Genomic DNA, 26,930 nt, shown 5'->3' with positions numbered 1-26,930 from the left:
GCCCTGCGCACATCCGCTCTCCGGGCTCTGTCAGCCCCCCACCCCGCTCCCTCCCGCTCCCCTCCCCCACCCTCCCCTCCCCCGCCCCCGCCCCCACCATGAGGATGATGGCCGCCGGCGCGGTGCACGGCCTCTTCACGGCCTCCGCGGCCCCGCAGCCGCCGCCCCCGCCGCCGCCGCAGCCCCAGCCTCCCCAGCAGCCGTCGCCGCCGCCGCAGCAGCAGCCGCCGCCGCCGCCGCCCCAGCAGCAGCAGCAGCAGCAGCAGCAACAGCAGCAGCAGCAGCCGCCGCCCCAGGCGCCCCCCATGGAGCCCGAGGCCCCGGACTCCCGCAAGAGGCCCCTCGAGACGCCCCCCGAGGTGGTCTGCACCAAGCGCAGCAACACGGGAGGTGGGTGCGAGGGGGCTGCGGCGCGGCGGGGGCGGGCGGGGGCCTCGCCGCCATCCTCCATCCTCCCCCCACGCGGCAGGTGCACGGGCGGGGGGCGGGGGGCGGCGCCCTCCCCGAGCCCCGGGAGCCGGACCAAGAGGGGGGCTGGCGCGGGCGGGCGCCGACCCCTCCTCGCCTCGCCGCGGCCCGGGGCCGGAGCTTTGTCTGCGACAAGAGGGGCTGGGGGAGGGGGTGGTGAGTGTCCTTGGGGGCCGCCCCAGAGGATGGGGGCGTGGGTTCCCTCGGCCGGCCGGGCGTCTGAGTGTCCTTGAGGGGGGTGTGGTGTGACCCTTTAGGATAGGGGTGTCCCCCGGGCTTGCTGTCTGAACTGGCGGGGGAGGGGAAGGAGTAGAGGAGGCCTGTGGAGGGCCGGAGCTTCCGAGCCTCCCTCCCCAGCGATGTCCTGAGCAAGGGTTGTCCCCTAGGGAGGCCTGTGCGGGCCGTAGGTGGATTTGTGGGTGGGGAAAGGCCGGTGGGTGTGTTGGGTGACATAGAGGAAAGGGTAGGTGTGTAAAGCTGGGTGGGAGAGTGTGAGGCCAGGACAGGTGTGTGTGTCTGTGTGGACCACGTAAGGCCTGGATGTGTGACATTAGAGACTGTAGATATGACAGGATGCAGGGTGTGTGTGTGTGTGTGTGTGTGTGTGTGTGTGTGTGTAAGAAACAAGGCTACATGAGAGGGATGGGCTCCATGTTTGAGACCCTCAAAGGGCTGCATGTGACAAGAGAAGGTGTGTATGCTTGTGCCCCCAGAGGAGGCTGTGGCAGAGGGTGACACATGAGTGAGAGGGTGTGTGACAGGCAAGGGGGTGTGTGGGGGACGCCGGATGGGCTGGCCCTGGGTGTGAGCCATGAGAAGCTGAGTAGATGGAGGGAAAGGGCTTTCGTGTGTGTGACACAGGCGGGGACAGGGTGGGGTGGGACCAGGAGAAGCTGGTGAGGGGAATGTGACAAGAAAAGGGTGTGGGTGTGACTGCAGAGAGGCCGTGGCTGGGTGTGACACATGGAGGTGTGCAACAGTGACATCAGAGGGGGTGTGTGCAACAGGGAAACTGGGTGTATGACAAGAGAGGCCGGGCGTGTGGGGGAAATGCACAAGGGTGTGTTACAAGAAAAGGGAAGGATGGGTCCCCTGGTGACAGGGGCCATGTGCGTATGGCTGAGTGTGAGAGACTGGAGATGTGGGGACAAGTCTGTGGTGTGTGACAAGGGAAAGCATGTGTGTGTGTGAGTGTGTGAAGTGGCTGAATGCTTGATACCAAGGAGGTGTGTGTGTAAGGCAAGAAGCACCCTCACTGTGTGAACCCAGGGAAGCGTGTACCACAGAAGCAGAGCCAAGCTGGGGATGTGGGGTGTATGCCTCGCCCGTGGGGGACACAGGAAGAAGCAGGGCTTGTGCGGGTCCTCAGAGCCCAGCTCTCCAGCCCCCTGAAAGGAAGGAGACCCCAGAGCAGATAAGCCCCTCCCTGCAGTCACCTTGGCCAAAAATCTCGGCTTCCTCTGGCCTTTCCTCCGGATGGGAGAGGATGGCCTCGGACAGAGTCACCCTTCCCTCTCTGCCTGGCTCTGGGAGGTGACTGGAGGGGGGCCTTCCGCCCTCACCCCATGAATACAAGCCACGTCCCTTCCTCCCATCCTAGGCCTCCTCACCTCCAGCCAGGTGGGACAGGAATCAAGGACCCCCTGGATGCCTATGGCAGGATCCAGCAGAAATTGGAGGAAAGGGAAGTTGGGGGAGGGGTGGGAGGGAGTTTCCTGCCCTTCTTCCTGCACCCCCACCCCCGGCACACACATGAATGTGTCCCCGCCACTTCCTTCCCTTCTTTCTGCCCCACTGCCATTCCCGGTCCTGGTCAGGATCAGGACCAAGGAGGTTCCCAAACCCTGCCTGGCTGTCCAGCTCTCCTTTTTGAGGGAGGGAGTCCCACCATTGTCTTACAGGGGCTGACAGGGTCCAAATCCAGGGCTCAGCCTCACAGCATAACAATGATGCTACGCTGTTGCTAATGACTGTCACCTCCACCTACTTGGCTCCTACTATGAGCAAGCTCTGGGACAGGCAGGAATTTCTCAATATAACACTCCGGGGAAATGATTGGAGCTGTTTTTTAAATTGAGGAAAACTGAGGCTCAGCGAAGTGAAACCATTTGCCGAAAGTCACACCGCTCCGAAGTGACGGGGCTGGGATGTAGCTGACCCTGCGCTGCCTGGCTCCAGGACCTGTGTGCCTAACCCTGAGTTATCCTGCCCCCTTCACCAGAAGCAGAACTGGGGCAACCCTTTAGGGACCATCTCCTCCAGAGTTTTTCCCACTTCCTCTCCAGAGAACCCTGGGGAAAACTGAAGCCAGAAGATGAGGAAGGACAGTCTTCCTTTGATAGAAATACTGAGGGGCAGGGTAGGGAAAGGGACCAGAACTTTGATCTCAAAATTGAAGGCTCCTTTCAGTAATGGACCTTCATGGCTGTGGGATACTGGGTCAGCCCCTCCCCTTTTCCGTGTCCTCTCTACCAAATGGGAACATAACAATAACCACAAAAACGTGTTAACAGCTATCAGTATTAACGTCTTAACGCCTTACACGCAATGTCATACAGTGCTCCCAATGCTCTGTGATGCAATAATAATAATAAATTATAACAATGGCTGACCTTTATGGTGCTAAAAACGTGCCAGGAAGTATTATGGAAAGTGCTTGACATGAGTCATTTCATCTTTACAGCTTTATTAGCTATCTTACAAATGAGAAATTGAGGCACAGAGAAGTTAGCCAGCTAATAAGAGGCAGAGCCGTGACTTGAGCTCGAGATTGGCTCCATTATGTGGGAAGGCATTACAGTGAACCCCATGTCCAGGGGAGAAAAGCGGGGCACAGAGGACTGAGCAGCTTTGCTAGGCTGTCACAAGTAGTGGCAGCCGGGGTGGATCTGCCTCTTGCCCTCAGTGCCAGCCTGTCCCTCCTACTTGCTCCTGGGGCCAACGGGAGACATGGAGGAGAATGGCTTCTAGATTCTGTCACGGGGAGGAAGATGAGGCACTGAGGCCTTCCAGGAGGACTTAGGTGAAGACGGTGGATGGAAACCCGAGTCAGGGGGTCATCAGAGAAATAAAAGACTCCCCCCTGGTGGGACAACATTAGAGTGTCCCCTGAGAGATCATAGCTCTTAAGCTGCAACTCTAATGACCTCCATGATCCTGGCTGCAGAGAAAGCAAAGAAAAAAAATCCATAAACGAGCAACAAATATCTCGCATCCCAAACAGCTATGACAGCGAGATCCTACTGCAACTCTTTAACAAAGACAGTGTCACCAGGGCAAGAGCCTGAGCGCAAGACCTTTCAAGGTTCCTATCTCATCACTGTCCTGTGCTTGGCATGGAACTCTCAGGAAAATTATTTCACTGCTCTGGTCCTCAGTCTCCCTATCAGAGAAATGGGCACAGTCCGGTTTACCTTTCCAGGTGGTTGTGTGAGTTAAATGAGATTGCGTATGTAAAGTACATAGCATAAGGCCTAGGAGGTGGCAAGTGGTCCATAAAGAATAGCTATCGAGTCAAGATATATTATATAAAGGTGCAAATCTCCAGTGATGAATGTCATTATATTGTACAGCTAAAATGTACCATTAAAATTAATTTTTTAGGCCGAGGATTTAGCTCAGTGGTTTCGCTGCCTGCTGTGCAAGCGCAAGGACCAGAGTTTGATCCCCGGCACCAAAAAAAAATTAATTTTTTAAAAAAGAATAATTATCAGGGCCGGAGATTTAACTCAGTGGCGCCAAGCCTGCCTGGCAAGTCCAAGGTCCTGAGTTAGATCCCAGGTATCGCAAAAAAAAAAAAAGAATAACTATCATTCTGAGTCTTGTCAGTGCCACCAAAATTGGAATATTCCCCTGTCACCCTCCATTGGAGAAGCACCCCCAAGAAAACCTCACTCTGTACCTTCCTCACTCCCAAATACAGCTACAGGGCCAGACAGGTGCACAACTTTCAGCATCACAGCCCTCTATAAGCCCCGTCCAGGTGCGCTGCATTTCATACCAACAGGTTCATGGAAAGACATCGCATGCCTGACGTCCCGCCCTTCAAAGTAGCACCGCTCCCACACCCACCACACCCTCACCATCTGTCTCCCACTAGTGACATCCCCACACACTTCCGATGACAGTGCCAGTTTCACACCCTGGCCTCTCTCCTCCATAGAACAGTCCGCAGCCCTGAGTCAGCACCCCAACTTCAGTGCCCTCCAGGCATGCTGTCACTGAAAACAGACCCGGGGGTCCAAGCCACTGACAGGGTAAACTCTGTGACAATAAAACGTGCCACTCTTACTAACACCTAAATCTCTTGAGCAGGCGAAAATTATTTATGGATGGGAGAGGAGTTGGTTGATTTTTAGAAACCTTCAAAAGCACCTCCAAGGGCAGTGGGCCAGAGGCCAGGTGGCTGGAAGGGCAGAGACAGCCTAGCCCCATCCCTAGGTGGAAATGCTTGAAATTGCAGACAGGTTCATGGCGGGGTGGGGGGCCTGACGTTGCCATCTTCAGTTTGTTAGTTGCTGTCATTGGTTTGAGGAGCTGCGGGGACCCCAAGGGAAGGGCTAATTTTGAGCTGGGAGTTCTGGAGTCTAGATTCTCTCTAGATAGAAGGAAGAATTTCTCACTAGCAGAGAAGGTTCCACCCTGGTGGATCACACAGGATGGGACCGTGATGTCTGGGGACTCCGGGTTCAGCTGAGGTCATGGCTCTGCCCTGGCTGCAAAGGACGCTGGGAAATGGAGCCCTGGTCTCTTCCTAGAAGAGTTGGTATTCAGGTGGTGGGAAATACCCTGAACAGGGAGGATGTGCAGAGGATTCTAGATAGGACCAGAAGCAGACTCAGGTCAGAGTGCTTAGTCTTTACAGGCAGGAGGTCAGCCTGTCCCTCTCCCTAACGGGCTCACCTGAGGAGGGGGCTGCAGAAGGCCGATTTCCACTAGTCTGATGCAGCATAAAGGGGGTTACAGTGATCCGTAGACAAGACATTTTTTTCTCCTCTTGACCATTATATGTTTATGTTGATGTATTTTAAGGAGAAAAGCCATAGCCAGCCTTTCAAATTCCAATTATTAGCAATTTTTTTTAATGTTTGCTTTTGTTCTAGGTTCCTGTTTTGTTTTGTTCTTGGGGGGGTGGGGTTTTTTGTTTTGTTTCGTGCTTTTGTTTTTAGTACTGGAGATCTAACCCAGGGCCTTTGCACTGAGCTCCATCCCTGGCCCTTTTTATTTTTCATTTTGAGACAAGGTGTTGCTAAGTTGCTGAGGCTGGGTTTGAACTTGCGATCTTTTTTTTTTTTTTTTTTTTTGGTACCGGGGATTGAACTCAGGACCTTGCACTTTTGAGGCAGGCGCTGGAACCACTGAGCTAAACCCCCGGCCCTGAACTTGTGATCTTCTTGCCTCAGCCTCCCAGAGTGCTGGGATTACAGGCCTGTGCCAGGATGCCTGGTAGCATTGGTATTTTTTTTAAATTCTTTTATTGGTGCATTTTAGGTATACAGTACGTTTACATTTATCATTGGGTGCTTGCACCTGTACATGATGGATCTTGGTTCTTATTTTTTCCCCATTACCTGTGCTCCCTTCACCCCCTCCACCTTTCCCTATTTACATAGATTTCGTTTCCATTTTCTTTTCTTTTCTCATAATTTTTCCTTTCCCTTCTTTCCTTTCCCCTTCCCCTCCTACCACCCCTACACCTTTGGACCATTTACTATTTCAAATTATCAATTATTCATTTTAATCATTTTAATCCTTATTTACACTTTCAGTTTCTCACACTAGAGAAACTTCAGTATTATTATTAGTTTCTCATTCTTTATGGCTGAGTAGTACTCCATTTTATTTTTTAAAAAACCACATCTTCTCTATCCAGTTTCCAGTTGATGGGCACTTGGGCTGTTTCCAAGCTTTAGCTATTACAAACTGTGCCTCTATAAACATGGGTGCGCATATATCGCTGTGGTAAGATCCTTTTAATTCTTTGGGGAAGATACCCAGCAGGGGAATAGCTGGGTCAAATGGAACCTCTAGCCCTAGTTCTTTGAGGTATCTCCACACTGATTTCCACAGTGGTTGCACCAGTCTAATCTCCCACCAGCAATGGAGAAGGGTTCCTTTCTTCCCGCACCCTCACCAGCATTTGTTATTGGTTGATTTCTTGATAGCAGGCATTCTTTCTGGGGTGAGGTGGAATCTCAGTGTTGTTTTCATCTGCATCTCTTGAATGACCAGTGATGTTGAACATTTTTTCATATATTTATTTGGTGCTTTTACTTCTTTGAGAAATGTCTGTTCATTTCGGATGCCCATTTTTGAATTGCGTCTTTGAATTTGGGGGGGTCTGATTTTTTTCAATTCTTTATATATTCTAGATAGTAGACCTTTGTCTGAGGCACAGCTGTAGCAATGGTATTTAATTTTGCTCTTTAAATAAATTCCTAAAAGGGGTTTAAAGGAAACTGACCTTGTCTGTCAGAGTGCCCTGCTGTGTGCCCAGCACCCAGTGCAAGCACTGGCACATAATGGGTGGTCAGGAAAGGTTTGTTGGAAGAAGGGAAGAAAGAAGGAGAGAAGGAAGAAATAATACAGGAAGGCAAAATTCAAGGCGGCACGAGAAAGAAATGGGTTGGAGGGATGCCGAGGCAGAAGAGACAAGAGCTTGCTTGTGTGGAGTGAGGACATTCCTGCTCCAGGATCCAGGGAAGCCTGAGGTGAAAGGAAGTGGCATCTCCCCTCTTTCACCTGCTTCCACAGTTGTTTCCCCACTTACAGAGCACTCGCTCTGTGCTGGACACTGTGAGGAACATTCTTCCTGTGTCCATGATGTGGCTAATAATGGTAATGGCAGTATTGACGGTTGACATTTCTCAAGTACTCTGTGCACCCGGATCATCCTAAGGACTTTAACCTTCATCCTGTAGCGAATCAGTTGCCCTGAATGGCAGTGCTAGAATGTCCTCCACTTTGTGGATGAAACAGTTGAGACCCAAAGAATGAGCCAGCTTGGCCAGAGCCAGATATCTCTGCCAGTGACAGTTGTTTCTGCCATTCCACCCGAAGTTCTCGGTCCAAGCTTGAGGAGTGCAGGAGAGAAGAGGCAAAGAGTGGGAAGGGGAGTCTCCAGTTTTATTCAGAGAAGATGAATATCTAATTAGTAGCTCCCTCTCTTAAGAGGAAAGCTAGGAATCCACCTGTGCTTGTGATCCCAGCACTCCGAGAAGCTGAGGCAGGAGGATGGCAAGTTCAAGTCCAGCCTGGGCAATTTAGTGAGATCCTGCTGTCTGAGATAAAAGTTTAAAAGGGGTGGGGGCCGGGGATATAACTCAGTACAAAGGTCCTGTTCGTGGGAGTTAGGGGGGACACGCTGGGGACACACAGTGGGGAGTGAAATTGAGGAGTGAGAGGGCGTCATCCTAGGGTTGATAAGAATTCCCTCCCCACCTTTCTGAGCCTTAAGAGCCCACCTCCTGGACGGGTTTAGGGGAAGGGTGGGGGAGGACACCTCTGGGAGCCCGGGGGGGGGAAAGTGGATTCAGGAGGGGTCAGAAGGATGGATGGGAAGGCACCCTGGGGGTTAATTACCTAATAGGCTTAATGGGCTGATCAGGCAATTTTAAGAGGATTGCCTTGGGCTCAGGGAAACCCCTTTATTCTCCACGCCCTCCCCTGCAAACCCACATCCAGCCCCTTCCACTGCACCCCCTCAAACATATCAGGGAACCCAGAACTTTCATTCTTTCCTGTGCGTGTGTGTGTGTGTGTGTGTGTGTGTGTGTGTGTGTGTGTGTGTGTGTGTGTGTGTTACTGGGAATTAAATCCAGGGCTTTTTCACTGAGCTACATCCCCAGCTCTTTTATATATATATGTTTTTCTTTTTCTTTTCTGAGATGTCTTTAAAGTTGCTAAATTCCCCAGACTGTGCCTGAACTGGTGATCCTCCTGCCTCAGGCTCCCAGAGCACTGGGATTACAGGCCCAGGCCACCACCCCTGGTGACTAGAACCTTCACTCTTAAGGGCCAGGCCGAGGTGTGTAGGACTCCCAGTGCCTCCCCCCACCCCCACCACCTTTATAGAATAGAACTGTTTGTTCATTTGTTTGTTTGTTGGTGCTAGGAGGGCACCCAGAGTCTCAAACATGCTAGGCCAGCACTCCAGCACTAAGCTATATCCCCAGCACGAACAGTTCTCTTTTAGCCACTCTATGTTGGAGCTTCGTATGAGCCAGTAAAAATAGGCTTCCTTTGCTTAAAAGAAAAAATTGACACCATTGGTGGATGATTTAATGTCTTAAGTTTTGGGGTGTTTTTGGTTTTGTTTGAGACAGGGTATCTCTCTGTAGTTCACGCTGGCCTCAAACTCGAGGTGATCCTCTTGCCTCAGCCTCCCAAATACTGAGATTACAGGTGTGTATCAACACACCTGGCTAAGACTTTAAAACTTTTAGAAGCCAAATGATCTGATTTCTCTTTCCCTGGGCCAGGGATTTAGCTCGGTAGTTCCGCTGCCTGCCTTGCATGTGCAAGGACCTGAGTTCGATCCCCAGTACCAAAAAAAGATTGATTTCTCTTTCCCCAGTGGTTACTGCAACCCACTGCTATGTGACTGTGTACTGCCCAAGTCCCTGGGATGAAGCTGTGCACTGTGCCAATGTGGCCCACAGTGGACCCCCGTGATAAACTGATAAACTGATCTGAAAGCATAAACCGGGGCGAGGGGGTCTGTCCCATCCCCAGGGCTCAAGGAAAGCTTCTAAGAAGCAGCAATCATTGAGTGGAGTCCTGAAAGACAAGAGGGGAAAGGTGTGCCAGGCAGAATGTGCAAAGGCCCTGTGGTGAGAGGGAGCAAGCAATGTTTAAGGAGCAAAAAAGACAATGAGTTTGGGTGCCTAGAGAGGAAGATAAGAAACTGAAGCTTGAAAGGTGGGCAGGGCCAAATCACAAAGGGTCTTCTACTGAGAAGGCTGCAGAATGACCGTGGTGGGAGAACTTACGGGGCAACAGTGTGGTTGGAACATAGGCGATGTTAGGGATTTGCCTTGAGGCTGTGTTACCAAAGTGTTTGATGCCCTAGAAAACTGGTCTATAAGGGAGAGCAGCTGAAGCCCCACAGCAGTCGGTCTCCTCTTGGGTAAAAACGAAGCTCATTCTCCCTGCTCACTGGAGACTGTAACCCTCAGCTGGCGTCTGCCCTCGGTGCTGGTCACTGCCCAGAGTTCAGGGTCCAGCCTTCCTCTACCTCCACTCGCTGCTGCCACCTCCCTCGGGGACCACTGCAGTCGCCTCCTGTCAGGACAGCCAGCTCTTCCACACTTGCTGCCCAGGCTGCTCCCCTCACACACATCGGAGGAATACTCTGCAAACCTAAGTTAGGTCACTCCCATCCCACCACTTGACCTCACTTGGGGTAAAAGCCAGAGATTCTGGGACCTACAAGCCTCAGCATCTCCCCAGCAGCAGCCCCTCTGCCCTCTCTCCTCCACTAACCTGTCTCACACTCAGCCCCAGACACACTGGCCTCCTCGCTGTCCCTGGAATGCCCCACATACCATCTGACCCCAGGACCTTTGCACTTGCTCATCCTCCATATGGTCTGTCCCTTCCATAGCCTGTTTATAATGACTCAGAACATGGACTCTGTAAGGCAGACTCAGTTCAGGTCCCAGTTCTGCTTCCTACTATCTCTGTGTACTCAGGTGATTTCTTCACCTTTGTTTCCTCATCTATAGAATGGCTTTTTAAAGTATTCATTCATTCGTTCATTCATTTGTTCATTTAGTGATACTATGGATTGAACCAAGAGCCTTTGCACTCAGCCGCCTCCTTCGACCTTTTCTTTCTTTTCTTTTCTTTCTTTTTTTTTTTTTTTTGGTACAGGGATCGAACTCGGGACCTTGTGCTTGCAAGGCAGGCAGCAGCACCACTGAGCTAAATCCCCAGTCCTTTTTTTTTTTAATGTTTTATTTTGAGACAAGTTCTTACTAAGTCACTAAATTCCCCAGGCTGGGCTTGAAGTCAGGGTCCTCCTGCCTCATCCTCCTAGAGTGCTAGGATTAAAAGCATGTGCCAATACGCAGCTAGAAATATTTTTTAAATAATATTTCCTTCCTAGGAGAAATATAATACCTCCTTGCATTGTAAAAATTAAAAGGACTGGCATTTGCTGGGTATGGTGGCGAACGCCTGTAATATCAGCACTTGGGAGGCTGAGGGAAGAGGGTCACTAGGAGTTTGAGGCCAGTCTAGGCTACATAGTGAGTTCAAGGCCAGCCTGAACTACACAGTGAGACCCTGTTTCAAAAAAAAAAAAAAAAGGACTGGCATTTGTGAAATACCTGGAGCAGAGTCCAGCACACATTAGGTGCTGTGGAGGTGTGGGAGAAATAGTGTTAGATTTTCCAGAAGGGCTTTCCTGGGCTCCTATCTGACATCACAGTTCTGTACCTCCCATCCCTTTCCTGCCTCTGACTGTTCTACCATTTGACATGAAATACAGTCTGTCCCTCCAGAAGAATGTAGTTGTATGAGCTCTTGGCTGAATCTCTAGAACTCCTTCATCTTATTTGCCCACAAAATCAGGGAGCTCTTACTGTTTTCTTCTTGGCTGATGCCGAACACATAGCAGGTGCTCAGTAACTATTTGTTGAATGAGTGAATGAATGAATGAGTGAGTGAATAAATGAATGAATGAATGAGTAGTGACTGTAGGTCATTCTTTGTGTTCCGACACTGCTGTTCCCATGGGCATTGCTCCTGTGTGGCAGTGAGGTTTTTCTCTGCCCACTGGGCACCAGGGCCCCCTGGAGGTGCCTTCCAAAGTTGAAGCCCCCTCCTTGCCTGACTCCCCTCCACCCTGTGTGCCCCTGCAGAAGAAGGCGAATACTTCCTGAAGGTGCTCATCCCCAGCTATGCCGCGGGCTCTATCATCGGCAAAGGAGGCCAGACCATCGTGCAGCTGCAGAAGGAGACGGGGGCCACCATCAAGCTGTCCAAGTCCAAAGACTTCTATCCTGGTGAGCTGCACATGGCCCAGGTCTCTGCGCCCCTGGCTTCCCTCCTTCTCTCCCACCTGGGCCCTGGATGAGGAGGAAGGGCTGCCCCAGGAACAGTGAGAGTAGTGGGGGCCACCCCTCCCCCTAAGAGGACAGAGCCGTCCCCAGCCCGGGGGCCTGGCCTGAGCAGAGGGGGTGGGGCAGGGCCAGACAATGGCCCTGCTGCCTATTCATGGACACATTTGCATGAGGCTCTGGCAGATGTGTCCCTTCCCACACACCTGCCCCTTGGGTCAGTCAGAGGAGCTAGGGTGGAGCGGGAGGCAGGTGTCCGAGTGTCCCTGGGGCACAGGGGCCAGCCGTCCGCGTTACACACACCCTCTACCTTTCCCTTTGGATTCCTGTCACCCCCTCTTGCCGCGTCTGTCTCTCGCTGGCGTTAGCTGTCTCTGGCTCATGCTCCATGTGTCTTCTCCTCCTCGTCCTCCTGCCTTCCCCATCCCTCGTTCCCACAGCCTCTTCCCCTCCCTCTCTTTGCTCCTGTCTCCCCGGTTCTGTCTGGGTGTCCCCAGCTCCAGCCTCTGAGCCTCCCGTGCTGTCTGCCCGTCCTTCTGTCTGTCCTCTCCTCCTCTGTTCCTCCCTTTCTGTCCTCCCTTCTCCCCCTTTCCTCTCCTTCCACCTCTCAGTCTCGCCTTTTTCTTCCTTGCCTTCTCTGACCCCTTCAGCTATCCGTTCAGCTGCTCCACAGCAACGCCCCTCATGGAGTCCTCCTCTGTCCCCACGTTGTCCCCACTTTTGCTCCTGCTCACCCATCTCTCCCTGTATGTCTCCCTCTTTCTCCTGAGTCTCAGCTCCCTCTTAGGTTTCTTCCTCCTCCCTCCAAACCTAGCTCCCTCTCTGTCTCCCTGCCTCTGTCTCTGACCCCCCAAGCATACATTTCTCAATGACCCTCTGCTTTTTCTAATCCCCCTCAAAATCTCCCACCCCTCCATGTTTCCTCCCCATGACCAATATCTGGGCTGTGACATCTAGGAATCTGGGGAAGGCCCCTGAATACAGTGTTGCATCTTTAGTCCAGCACTGGTTCTAGTCCATCTTTAATCCCTTTGAATTTTTTAGGTCAAACACCAGAGATACAGCACAGGGTCAGGACACTGATTTTCTGCTCTCTCTCTCTCTCTCTCTCTCTCTCTCTCTCTCTCTCTCTCTCTCTCTCTCTCTCTCTTCCCTTCCTCTCTCCCCTCCTCCCTTCTTCACTCCTTTCCCTGCCATCTCACTAAGCAGCTTTGGCAAAGAGTTTAGAGAAAATTGTAGTGACCCAGCCACACTGCCTCCTTTTCTCTTCCACCCTGGCCCAGTTTCCCCTGCACTACTCTAGCCCACAGGATGTGCATAAGATCTCTGCTTTAGACATTCATCTGAGGACACTAGGTTCCTTGCCCCTCAGTCACATTCTGTGCCATAAAACACGTCATTCCTTCCCAGCTCAGTGACATACTCCACAGGCCAGGCTGCAGAGGCAACCAGAAGACAGGACAGTCCTTGGTTCTCCTGGACCAAACGCTATTCAGATGAGCAGCATGAGCCCACATTTCTCCCCAGCCCCTGGCCCCTGGGCCAGCCCCAGCCCAGCCCTAACAAGGACCCTTCAGGTCATACAGCACTGCCAGCTCCTGACTCAGAGATGTAGCACACAGTGCCCCACATCCTGCTCCTGTTCCTAGGACCTGCAGGAGCCCCGGAAGTGAAGATGCTACTGCATGAGACAAAGAGCATACTTCCCTCTGCTCCTGTCTGACACCCTTTCCTTCCTTCATTCATTCAATGCATGTTCTCTGAGCAACTCCTCTGTGCCAACCCTGGGCAGGACAGAGATGGGGATACTGCAGTGAGTGAAATGTCCCAGCCTTGCCCTCTCCCATCTCACAGTCAAGTCTGGGAGACAGAACCCACACCCTTGATGACCCAGAATAGTCAGGCCTGGAACAGGGAAGTCCAGAGGGTGGCGGAAACCCAGATAGAGCACAGGGGGCTCAGGGAGGTCAGGAAGGACATCCTGGAGAGAGAAATTGCACATTCAAAGGCCAAGAAACAGGTGAGAAATGATGGTGAAGAAACTGAGAGGTCTTCTGGGCCTAGGAGGATCACAGACAGAAAGGCGCGTGCGCACACGCACACACACACACACACACACACACACACACTGCACTTGTGTGTCGGTCTACTCCACAGAGCAAAACCGGACGGGCCTTTCACCCAAAAGGTGTCCCCTTCTTGGTGATGGATCCCAGAGCCCCAGATTCAGTCCTTTTGGGTCTTTATAAGGAAGTGAAGACCCAGAAAGAAGCAAGTACTTGCCAAAAGCCACGCAGCCTCTTGCCTAGCTGGATCTCCTTAGTGATTCTAAAACACTTTCTGATTTTGAGCATTTGTATAAAGCTCTGGTCCTGACTCCCAGGAGAAACACACACACACACACACACACACACACACACACACACACACACACAGCTGTCTGTCTTGTTAATCTTTATTGATTTATAACATACTTGCACCAGAGTGTAAAACCTTAAGTGCCTACTTAGTAAATATATTAAACATATTCTTGCTTAACATCAGTATCAAAACTGCAGTCATTTATGACTCCCCAGCACACACAGAATGAACACACACCCCATGAACCCCACATTTAGCACAGGGTGGCATAATTTTTGTGTGTGTGTACTGGGGATCGAACTTGGGACCTTGCACTTTTGAGGCAGGCACCAGAACCACTGAGCTAAATCCCCAGCCCTGGGTGGCATAATTTTTAAGAGTACAGATTCAGAAGCCACAGCCCAGGGTTAAAACCCCTGATTATTCAGGGCTGGTTTAAGTGAACTTGGACAAACTCCGAACCCTCTCTGTGGTTCAGTGTCCTTAGCAGGCAGTCGGGGAGGTGAATACTGCCCACCTCACATGTTCCGTGAACAAATATAAATGAAGTGCTCAGAATGGTGGCTGGTGCTTAGTGTTATGTAATCACCAGCTGTTATTATCAAGAGATACTTTTTCAGGGTTTAACTGGGCCCCCCTGCAAAATGCCCATGGACCCCAGGTTAAGAACTGCAAGGAGGTGAGAGGTCACAGACTTCCTGTGTTGGAAGGAAGCTTCAGAGATGGGGGGGGGGGAACCTGGCCACTTGAGCCAGGTTCTCCCTGGGGCTTCCCCTTCCCCCTCCCCGGCCCCCTGGTTCCCAGCCCGACCCACACCCTTTCCTATTTACACACAGATGGAGGCAGCCTGTGCACTGACTCACCCTTGGCTCAGACCAAGCCATTGTTCTGGGGTGGAGGGGACTAACATGAGGATGGTGCCCCAGAGAGGGTGTGGGCCCACTGTGACACCCAGACACATGGCGAGGCAGGCATGCCAGGAGTCGGGATTGAAGCACCAGCACACTTCAGTGAAGTGCTTGCGGGACAATGACACTCACCACCAAGTGTCCCAGACACACAGCCACGGGGCCTGGTGGACTTTCAAGACCTTTTTACAGGCCCAAGAGCTAACTGGGTCTTGCAAACAAAGTCGCTCCCAGGAAGACAGACACATACAGACATCACACATCAGACATGCTCAGGGTCACCTAGTCACTTGCGTTCTCACACAGGCCGGTCTTGGTGGGGGCTTGTTCGTCTTGCTGTAGTACGCACGCTCAGACACACACATATACAAACACACCTGCTGTCCAGAGACAGTCTCATGTCCTGACACCTGAGTCTGCCTGTCTCCGTGTTTGCCTCTCTTTCACCCACGCCAGTCAGAGGGTCATGTCTGCTTCCTACACAATCCACACGCCAGTCACAGAGAGCCTGGAACACCCCGAGATAGGTGATGTCTCACAGGCACACACAACGCCGATGAATGGTAGTCATCACACAGCTTTGGTGCCACTTGGTGAGATTCTTTGTTTCTTTCTCCCAAACTCTCACACACTCAGCTCAGTCTTAACAAACATAGTACATAACCTCGAGCATCACAATGCCACCAAACTCTTTCCCACACACTGGTGCCCACAAACTTGCTACTGGAATCCCTGTGTCAGTGTAGCATGTTTCTGTTGAAGTCTTCCTTGCTCTTTCTTTTGTATGCACAAATACAGATGGTTTGTGAAAGCCCTGACCAAGGACACACAAACATACATGCACTCTGCTCACTCCCAGCAGCCTCACAGGTGCACACACTGTCACAATGGAGTCTCTTTCCCACACACATATATCCCAACACCACCCAGATTCTCTCTTGCCAGTGCCCCACCCCCATCACATGCAGAACTGTGGAGGATGCCCAGGTCAGAAATGCAGCCAACACCTGGCGGATATCCAGCAAAGGCAGCTTCCCCACCCTCCTTTCCCAGTCCCTAAGTCCCCACTCCAAGACTTGCCTTTGACCCATCTTACTGTCCCCAATCCACACCCCTGCCCTCCCCCACCCCAAAGCCCTCCATCTGGTGGGTCCAGGCAGGCACTCAGACCTCTCTTCTCCCTCCCCCATCCCCCAGCACTTCCCCATCCTCTCCAAAAGCCCAGAGGCCAGCGCTGCAGGCTTTCAGGGATTGCCATGGCAACAGGGCCTCATCCCTCATCCCCCTTGGGGGTGGGCTGAGGACCTGGCCAGCCAGACCGATAAGGGGGTTCCAGTTACTGTGGCAACCATTGCAGGCCTGAGCACTCTGCTTCCAGAAGGGGGGGTGGTGGGGAATGAATGGTTGCCAAAGCAACCGAGGAGCCCGAAAGAACTGGGAAGAAGCAACTGAGCCTGGTCCCCCCTGCCCAGGGCTACTGTGGGCATGGAAAAGCACTTAAGCATCATTCTTCCATCCCCCCAGGGTTGTTTTAGGGGAGGGAGGTAAAGTGCAGATTATGAAACAGGGATTCCATTCATTCTCTCAGCTACCCATCCTGGCCTGGCTACCCATGCCAGCTTGCCCAAACTCACTGTGTGGCCTACTGCCACTCCCAGACCTCAGTTTTCCCCTTCCATTAAATGGGGCCTGTCTGTCAGGAATGTCCCCATTCCTGTCTGATGAGTGTGCCCTGTCTCTCCCTTGCTCAACAGGAACCACAGAGCGGGTATGCCTAGTACAGGGCACAGCAGAGGCCTTGAATGCTGTGCACAGCTTTATTGCCGAGAAGGTCCGAGAAATACCTCAAGCGATGACCAAGCCTGAGGTGGTCAACATCCTTCAACCCCAAACCACGATGAACCCTGACAGAGCCAAGCAGGTCAGCTGGGGCAGAGAGTGGGTTACTGTAAAGCTGTGAGGTTCAGGAGAGGACATTCCTCCTGACTGCCTACACAGGGTTCAGGGGGACAATGCTGATTAAGCTTATCGAATACATGCTAGTGGTTAATAGTACCTGTTAGGGGTCAGCCCTCATAGTCTAGAAAGGACTCCAGACCGATTGGAATGGGCTTGATTCAAAGGGAGTTAAGAATTTGGCTCAGACCCTCCCACTCATCCATCCTTTCCAAGATTCTCTAGATCTTTCTCTCCCTTCCACTTCATCCCATTGTCTCTCTGAGCAACCTGCCTCCCACTTCCTGTAATCACCGGAAGTGACTTCACTAACTGCCCAGCCACTGCAGAAGAGATTAGAAATGGCCTCTTATACTTCCTCCCTCCTAATTACCATTATTAGCATAGAGATGGTGTTTCTTTAGCGAAAGAGGGGGCAGGTCCTTATCCTACTCAACCTTCTCTAGGAAGGGATGGAAGAAGGAGGCTGCGTTCCTCCGTTGCCTCAGCTTCGGGGAAGCGGTTGGCGTAGGGGCGTGGTAGGGATCGGACCAATCGCTTCCCAGGCCTCTCCGGTTGCCATGACGACGGTGCGCCTTGCACAGGTGGACCCTAAGCAAAACTCCAGGTTTTGCAGGCCTGACCCCGTAGGGGGCAGGGGTAGGAAAAAGCGGGATAGCTACGCTAGCTCCCTGTATTTTCTGCCCTCCTCATTCCTTTGTACATGCGCTCTGGATGCAAAGGAGAAAAGCTCTGCGCTGGTGGACAGGTGGACAGGCTGCTCGCGAGTTGCCGTCTGCCTTGAAGCGAAGATAGGAGAAAGGGCCTCCGGACGAGGAATCTGGGATTCTTGGGTCCTGGAGCTGCCAGGAGGTGGAGGTGTCGACACCATGAGCCTGAGTTTCCCCCAAGTTCATGGGGACACGGTGGGCGGAGAGCCCTGGAGGACCGATGTTCGGTGGATCGCTCCCCAGAAGAGACTGCGGCCTTTGGGTTTGAGCGCGACCGCTGTCCTTGGTGCTGAAGCGGCTCCTCTCCTCGCGCCCCGCCAGGCCGGTCCCAAATCCCTTCCCACCAGTGGCGCACAGTTTACAGGGAGGCGAGGGCACTGTCTCTTCCCTCTGCTTTGGTCGTGGCCACAAGGGACTCAGGGTTCATCGAGAGTTTGTGGATGTTGCCGAGAAAATGGGGTCAGCACCATCTGTACCTGAGTCTTTCACCTCCCCCGCAATCCACAGGAACTCGAAGTTGAAAGGTTACAGAGCCAGGATTTATCCTCTGCGGTACTACTGAGGTGTGACGTCCAAAGAATGAGACAGATAATGGCGAGAGATTCAGACTCTAGAGTCAGATACTGAATTGAAACCTACTCTGTTCTACCCCTGTGACCTTGGACAAGTGACTTGACTTTTCCATGCCTTGTTTTTCTCATTTGTAAATGAAATTTATGGGCCAGGTGTGGTGGCATACAGCTGTAATCCCAACACTCTGGAAGGCTGAGGCAGGAGGATTGACAGTTCCAGCCCAGCCTGGGCAACTTAGTGAGAGCCTGTCTCAAAATAAAAGTTAAAAGGGGCTGGGGATATAGTCCACTGGGAGGGGTCCGGGTTCAATTCCCACTACTGGGGGGAGAGAGAAAGTGGGGGGGAACCTACTTAAGGGTGGTGATTAATGTTCACTGGTGTTCAAAAAGCACTTAGCATGTATGTCTATTGCATAGAAGGTTCTCCCAAAAATATTAGCTGTTACAGGACTTTTGAGTCAGGAGATCCATCTACTCTTTTGCACCTGCTGTGTTATTCAGGGCTCCCTTCCTTTCTGTAGGCCTCAGTTTCTCTTTACAGCATAGCAGCTGGATAAAACCAGGGATTAGAAATTGAAATGCCTCTGAGGGAACATTACAACTAAGGGTTTTGACCCTCTGAAGAGGGTATGCTATCCTTAAAGGGGGCAGTTCCTACTGAACTCCATGCAGTTCTTGCTCTTTGGAAACATAGACTATTTCCACATCTTCCAGACTTTTTAAAAGAAACCATAAATCTTTGAAGTCAACTGACTTTAAAAGGTTAGCTCAGTTTTTAAAATACTATGAAGGTCAAAGAAAATATGGCTATAAGCTTTTTACAACCTCTGGGCTGAACTAGTAGTTCTCAGCCCTAGTTGGTATCTGAGTCATCTGACTAGCTTAACATTCAGATTCCTGACCCCTAGTCCAGAACCATTGAATGAGAATTTCTGGGGTTAAGACCTGGGAACCTCAGTATGGAGTCTGGCCTGGGATCAGATCATAACTCTGCTACTCTACCTTTCACAAGTTACTTAACTTCTCTGTGCCTCCATTTCCCAATCTAGAAAATGTGATAATATGTACCTGGTATGTTTGTTTTGAACACTAAGTAAGTTACTATACACAACGTTTTAGAAAATTTCCTCCCAAATGATAAACCCTATTTTTGCTGCTGCTGCTGCTGCTTTTAATACAATTTGAAATTTTCCATGGGGTTGCAAATCACTGGGGTAGATAGTCTCTGAGTTGCTCCTGCCTCTAAAATTCTTACAGTTCCATGGGTCTATGATCCCAGGATTCTAGGCCTATATTATTATTCTGATGTTCTGCTGTCCTAACATCCTGGGATTCTAGGATTCTGTTTGTCATGGATCTCTCTAAGATGATGTATGCTACAACTTGGGGTCCAAGTGGCTGGCATTTTCCTAAGGCTTCCCATTCACTGAATCTTCCCAATAATTCTTCAGGGTAGCTGTAGTTATGCTACTTTTGGTCATAGGAAACTGAGGCACAGAGAGGTGAAAGCAGTTGTTTAAGGTCCCACAGTTACTAAATAACAAACTAGGATTGAACCTTGCTGTGTTGAGAAAAGCTATAACGGACATTGCCTGAGTGACGTTCACAGAGCAGGCCACCAATATCTCACTGAATACTTGCCAAAACTATGTGGATCAGGAATGATACACCCATTTTACAGATGTGGAGTAAGCAGCTCTGAGAAGTAATGGATCTTCCCTAAGCCATACATATAAAACATATCTACACTCATAAGATTTTAAAATTAATTTTAACTAATACATAAAACATGAAAATCATACATATTAATGGGGTACCCTGTGATGATTTGATACATGTATACATTGTGTAATGTTTAAATGAGGTCAAACATATCTATCTCCTCAAATATTTGTCGCTTGTTTATAATGAAAACATTCAAAATCCTTTCTTCTAATTTTTGTTGTTTGTTTTATGCAGTGCTGGAGAAAGAACTCAGGGCACAGTACGTGCTATGCAAGTGCTCTACCACTGAACTACATCCATAGCCCTTTTTATTTTTTATTTTTGAGTCAGGGTATCACTAAGTTGTGCAGGCTGGCCTTGAGTTTGAGATGCTCCTGCCTTAACCTCCCAATTAGCTGGGATTATAGACACACCAAGCCCAGCTCTTGTAGCTTTGTGAAATATATGTGCACAATTGTTATGTACTCATAATTTCTTAACATTTTTATTGAGGTATAATTCAGATACACAGTATTCACCAATTTAAAGTATACAGCTCAGTGGCTTTTATTATATTCAGAGTTTTACATCCATTAGCACAATTAATTTTTTTTGAGACAGGATCTCACTTTGTAGCCCAGGCTGGCCTCAAACTTGCAGCAATCCTCCTGCCTCAGCCGCCCCAGTGCTGAGACTACAGGCATGTGCCATCATGCCTGGCTTAGCACAATTAATTTTAAAACATTTTCATCATCTCCAAAAGAAAGCTTGATCTCCTTAGCTGTCACCCTCAGATCCCTCCCCCAACTAATCTCTTCCCATTCCTAAGCCACCACTAATCTATTTTTTGTAATTATAATTTGTCTATTCTGGACATTCATAAGAAAGGAGTCACAGACTATATGGAACCATCAACACCATCTAATTCCAGAGTATTTCTATGATCACCAAAAGAAACTCCATTCCTACTAGCAGTCACCCCAATCTTCCTGTCCCATCCCTGACAACCACTAATACACTTTTTGTCTCAGTGGATTTGTATATTCTGGACATTTCTGTAAATGGAATCATATGTAGCCTTTTGGAACTGGCTTCTTTCATTTAGCATAATGTTTTCTAGGTTTATGTTGCAGCATGTATATATCAGTACTTTGTTCATTTAAACTTACTGCCAAACATATATTCCAAACATGGCATGGATATGCCATGTATTATATTTATCCCATGAGACTTTTAAATATAGGAGAAATAAAAGGAAAGTGACTTGTTTTAAAATAAGACACATTTTAATATGTAAATATTCAGCTGGGATCACAGTAGAAGAAATAATTTTGTACAAATACACAATGACCCAGTATATAGTATTGGAGATTTAAATAATACAAGTGACATTCCTACTGATGTCAAGTTTCTCTAAAAGACCGCTCTTGGTAAACTTCAGACCAGAGCAAAGTACAATGTTCCTCTGATTTACTGGTAGTTGTGTTCCTGGAAATCTCAGTCGCTCTTTAAAGCATGCAAAACAAACAAATTCCATTCTTACATGTATCGAAGGGTTCAGTCCTGGACTCAAGAGATTTGTAAATAGGCTTTAGCATATATGTCCGGTGGGATATTCAAAAGTACCACATAAGACCTCAGATAGTTCTGCCTTGTGAGGAAATGACTTTTAGTTGTGAAGTGCAAACACCTGTGGTCTGAGAGCCGGTGTGATGGAGCACACCTGTAGTCCCAGCACGTGGGAGGCTGAGGCAGGAGGATGGATGCAAATTCGAGGCCAGCCTGGGCTATATAGTGAGTTTAAGGCCAGCCTCCACTACAGAGTGAGACTTTGTCTCAAAAAAACAAAACCAAAACAAAAATTAACCTGTGGCCTTCCATGCTGAATAGCCACACTGCCCCCAGACCTCGCCAACAACCAAAACACATGTCCTCCCCTATCTACCTTGAGGGTGGAAAAAAGAGGCAGAGATGTGAGCTTTAGAGGATGGGGAGTAGACAATCCACAGGTCTAAGAGGACCTGGGAAGCACTTTTGAGGAATAATTTACATAGAGAAATTCTCTTGGAGCAGGCCGCGAGTGTGGCTCCGTGGCAGAACGCTTGCCTAGCATGCCTGAGGCCCTGGCTTCCATCCCCAGCACAAAAGAGAAAGAAAAGAAGGACAGGAGGAAGGAAAGAAAAAGGGAAAGAAAAGCTCTTAGAGATGTGAAAGGGAATTCTGGTTTTAAAACGCCCTCACTGAACCTAAGATTGACTAGATTTGTAGCTACTTGGACACACATATGGTTGAAGGATGGGGTGTCTGCAGCTGAGGAGGGGCCACTATCTTTAGAAGAGGCCTCCTCTGTAACTCTGCCTTGTCAGACCTGAGGCTTTTTGTTATCTTCATTTTTCAGATAAGGCAACTGAGTTAGGGTACTAGGCTTCCAAAATAAAGTGCCATCGACTGGGTGGCTTAAATAACAAATTTATTTTCTAACAATTTGGGAGGCCCCAAGACTAAGGTTAAGGTGTCAGCAGTGTCGGTTTCTTCTGCAGCTTCTCTGTGGCTTGTGGATGGCCATCTTCTCCCTGTGTTTTCATACTGCCTCTCCTCTCTGTGTCTGTGTTTGTGTCCAAGTCTTCTAAGAAGAACACCAGTCTTAGCAGATGAGGGCCCACCCTGATAGCCTCATCTTAATTTCATTACCTCTCTAAACAGCCTGTCTCCAAAGCCAGGCACACTGTGAAGCACTAGGGGTCAGGATCTTGACCAAAGAATGTGAGAGGCACACAGTTCAGCCCCCAACAATAACAAGGAAGATAAGTGAGGAGACCGGGTCGTACAGCGAGGGATACAGTGGATCAGAGGCCAAGAGGATGGACTCCAGCACCTTTACCACCTGGGGGACCTTAGAGCAAGTCCCTGCATTTCTTAGTTCTCAAATGGCTTGTCTATGAAGTGAGACTGGAAGCCTTTCCCAGGGCTGGGAGTCATGAGTACCCAAAAAGCAGGCATGGTGGTGCATGTGATCTTAGCTAGTCAGGAGACTGAGGCAAGTGGTCCAAGGCCAACTGGGCAACTTAGTGAGATCCTCTCTCAAATTAAAAACTAAAAAGTGGGGTGTAATTCAGTGGTGGAGCATCCCTGGGCTCAATCTCCAGTAGAAGAATGGAAGGAAGGAAGGAAAGAAGGAAGGAAGGAAGGAAGAGGGAGAGAGGGAGGGAGGAAAGAAAGAAAGAAAGAAAAGAAAGAAGGAAAGAAGAAAGAAAGGAAGGAAGGAAGGGGGGGCGCTGGAGATGTAGCTTGGTACTTCCTGGTCTCAGTCTCCAGCAGTGAACAAAAAATAAAGCATTCGCAGTGACAGAAGGTGTGGGCACCAACCCAGCTTAGAGAAGGAGCCCTCCTGGGGGCAGCCATTAACCTGGATGCAGGGGAAGTACTTGGGGGGTCCCTGGATCTTGCTACTGGGGGACCTAGAATGCCAGTTACTCATTTACCAACCGTGGGAGGAATAGTTCAGTATCTTTTCCTTTCCATACTGAGGATGGAACCCAGGAGCTCTTTATCAGAGCTAGATCCCCAGCCCTTTTTATTTCATTATGAGACACATCTCTCTGTTTCCCAAGCTGGCCCCGTATGATCCTATTGCTGCAGCCCTCCTCCCCCAGTAGCTGGAATTACAAGCTTGTGCCATCGCTCTTAGCTCAGCATTTTCCACAAGCGGGAGGACCACACTGGTGCCTGTCAGGGGGACCAGGAAGGCCTCGACTGCTCAGTCTCCCTGTTTCTCCTCCCACAGGCAAAGCTTATCGTTCCCAATAGCACGGCGGGCCTGATCATCGGCAAAGGCGGCGCCACGGTGAAAGCCGTGATGGAACAATCCGGTGCTTGGGTGCAGCTGTCGCAGAAGCCCGAGGGCATCAACCTACAGGAGCGCGTGGTGACCGTCAGCGGCGAGCCCGAGCAGGTGCACAAGGCCGTGAGCGCCATCGTGCAGAAGGTACAGGAAGACCCCCAGAGCAGCAGCTGCCTCAACATCAGCTACGCCAACGTGGCCGGGCCCGTGGCCAACTCCAACCCCACCGGCTCGCCCTACGCCAGCCCCGCGGATGTGCTGCCTGCCGCGGCTGCCGCTTCGGCCGCCGCCGCCTCCGGCCTGCTGGGCCCTGCGGGGCTGGCGGGCGTGGGCGCTTTCCCCGCCGCGCTGCCCGCCTTCTCGGGCACCGACCTGCTGGCCATCAGCACGGCGCTCAACACGCTGGCCAGCTACGGCTACAACACCAACTCCCTGGGCCTGGGCCTCAACTCCGCCGCTGCCTCTGGCGTCCTGGCCGCTGTGGCCGCGGGCGCCAACCCCGCCGCCGCCGCCGCCGCCAACCTGCTGGCGTCCTACGCGGGCGAGGCGGGGGCCGGGCCGGCAGGGGGCGCCGCGCCGCCGCCGCCGCCGCCTCCCGGGGCGCTGGGGTCCTTCGCGCTGGCCGCGGCCGCCAACGGGTACCTCGGGGCGGGGGCCGGCGCCGGGGCCGGAGCGGGGGGCGGCCCGCTGGTGGCCGCGGCGGCGGCGGCGGGGGCGGCCGGGGGCTTCCTGACGGCGGAGAAGCTGGCGGCCGAGAGCGCCAAGGAGCTGGTGGAGATCGCGGTGCCCGAGAACCTGGTGGGAGCCATCCTGGGCAAGGGGGGCAAGACGTTGGTGGAGTACCAGGAGCTGACAGGCGCCCGAATCCAGATCTCCAAGAAGGGCGAATTCCTGCCAGGCACGCGGAACCGGCGGGTCACCATCACAGGCAGCCCCGCGGCCACGCAAGCCGCTCAATACCTCATCAGCCAGCGGGTCACCTACGAGCAGGGGGTGAGGGCCTCAAACCCCCAGAAAGTGGGATGAGGCCTGTGGTGTGCGCGCCCGCCCTCCTCCCTCCTCCTCTCCCACCTCCCCCTCTTCCTCCGCCTCCTCTGCTCCTTCCTCCTCCTCCCCCAGCGCCTGACTTACCTCAGCTTGGTGTGGACCTGCTGTCTTGGGATGGGACTGGGGTAGGCCTGACTGCACCCTCCCCTTCTGGTAGTCATAGGCAGGATTGAGTGGCGGTTGGGGAAGGGGCTCAGAAGTCCCCTCCCTGGCCCTGAGCTGATCCCTCCTCCTCCCTCCCTGTGCTTGACTGGGCCTGCTCCTCCTCTCCCAGGGCCCAGGTCTGTGTGATATCTGTATATATTGCATTTTGTTGATTTTAATAGAAAACAAAGCGTTATTTTCTCTTTCTTTCCCTCCTTTTTTCCCCTTTTTTCCTTTGGTAAGGACATTTTTTCCCCTTTATAAATTTTTGTTTCCATATGGGAGGAGGGGAGGGAGCCTCTGGGTCACTTGAAATAAGGGGCCTCCCTAAAATGCAACACCCCACTCTCTCCTTTCAGTTCCAGATCCCAGGGAAGCAATGAGAGCAGAGGTAGCTGAGGAGTCTTGAGCTGAAATGGGGCATTTGGAGCAGAGACCCCCACAGTTCCCAGATTTCCTCAGCTACTCTGCCCCCACTGGAGTTGCCCTTCCTGGGTGGAATTTTCATTCTTTTGTTGTCAGGTTGGATGGGGGCAGGGATGGTGCTGCTGCGAATGAAGCCAGCTCTGGGATTGGGCCAGTCCTGTGAACAGGACTCTTTGTGAGAGGCTGGAGCAACTTGCTATGGCATCTGTGGCTTTTCCTAGAGTAGTGGGTATGAAGGTCCCATTGTGATGTCATTGCGTCATGTACTTTCTAGTTGCTCCTTATGAATGTCACAGGAAGCAATTCCCCAGAGGTCACTCTTTGTAATGATGGGAGACAAGTACTTCCTGTGAGGTCTTAGCCTTTCCTTGAAGGCCACTTAGGTGATATCAGGTACTTCCTGTGGAGTCTTGAGGTCACTTCCTGTGATGTCATTGGAATGAAGCATGCACTTCCTGTATGCCCCTCCCTGACCCTCCTCACCCACACCCCTCTCTGGTATTGACCTGGGGGTCTTCCTAAGAAGAGAATAAAGGGTGGGGCTTGAATCCAATCTGGAGGATTCTAAGGAAAAAAAAAACAACCAATACTGTCAGGGTCATCTCCATCCAAACACACCAAGACTGCAAACTTGCCCTGGCAGGAGGTTGGGAGATAGAGCTAGAGAAAACTATTGCTGAAGAACCCCCTTCCCACCCTTGCCTTCTGTGTGCATGCCTGTGTCGCGTGGCTTTGTTTCATTGACTCTGGAGAGCCAGATGGTCGGTGGCTGTCAGGCCAGCGTGGCCCAGTGTAGAATTCATTGAGCCAGGGTAGCATGTATGATCTGATGGATTAGATTGACTTGGTGGCTTCCAGTAGGCTGGCATATTTTGATGGTGTATGATGATGGATCAGAATGCTTTGGTGTGCTCACCTTGGGCTCTGAAGAACTAGAACATTCAGAGGAAGTCTGGCAAGCCAGGCAGCCCTGAGAGTTGTTTGGGGAGTGCACTGTGTGGTCAGCTCTGAGGACCTGTTAGTGAACTGAGATGTGAGGGCCTGACAACCCTACAGACTAGGATAGCTGAGTCTCCCCTCTACCCCCCAGTTCACCCTCCCTGCCTCCTTGGAGACCATGCCCACTTTCCCCTGCCCAAAGCAGGGCCCTCAGTGCCCTGGTTCCATCATCAGCATCTCTGGGGGAGGGGCGCCCCATGCTCACGCTCTCCCCCATTTGTCCCCCTCCTAGGTCTTCCAGACCCTTCTCTTCTCCATGGCTTTGGGGGAATCTGGCCTCCTCCTGGTCTCCTTCCTAAAAAAGGAGGGAAGAAAAGCCACAGAGACAATTCCCACCCCTAAAGCCTGGGAGGCCCCTACCCTTCACTAGAGAGCCACCCCCAAATCAAAATGTGAAAATCCCTAGAAAGCAATAGCCTTCGCGGTACCTTGCACTGAATTTCCTATCCTGGCCCTTCCAACCAATGGGAGGTTATGGCTTGGGCACTGGGGTGACTCTTGCCATGCCTTTGTCCTCTCCAGAGTGAGAGGCAGGCCCCACTTCCTGAACCCTCATCTCCTGCCTGCTATCGCTGCTGCCCCCACTCCTCATCTCCACACTGAGCCCAGATGGAGATCTGAGTGCCAAAACAATTCTTGATATAACTTTGTACATATCTTCTACAGCGGGGGGCTGCTGGGGTTGGGGTGGGGGCAGCTCGGTAGGCCACTGCTCCCCTCCTCCTCCCAAA

At 51.3% G+C, this 26,930-nt stretch overlaps 1 protein-coding gene across 1 annotated transcript; it reads left to right on the top strand.

Moving 5' to 3' along the window:
- The first annotated feature begins 98 nt into the window (after positions 1–98).
- On the top strand, positions 99–24,970 carry Nova2 (NOVA alternative splicing regulator 2). Its single transcript, XM_087200795.1, has 4 exons — positions 99–390; positions 11,334–11,477; positions 16,555–16,721; positions 23,527–24,970. Exons 1-4 carry the CDS (start codon positions 99–101, stop codon positions 24,607–24,609), a joined length of 1,686 nt encoding a protein of 561 aa, XP_087056921.1. The 3' UTR covers positions 24,610–24,970.
- Positions 24,971–26,930: the final 1,960 nt, after the last annotated feature.

This window comes from Heterocephalus glaber, unplaced genomic scaffold (assembly GCF_053883595.1).
Source record: "Heterocephalus glaber isolate CG9 unplaced genomic scaffold, H.glaber_assembly_v1.0 deba00001744, whole genome shotgun sequence".
NCBI lineage: Eukaryota > Metazoa > Chordata > Mammalia > Rodentia > Bathyergidae > Heterocephalus > Heterocephalus glaber.
The sequence above is the reverse complement of the archived record's forward strand: the minus strand, read 5'-3'. Positions and strand labels throughout refer to the sequence as shown.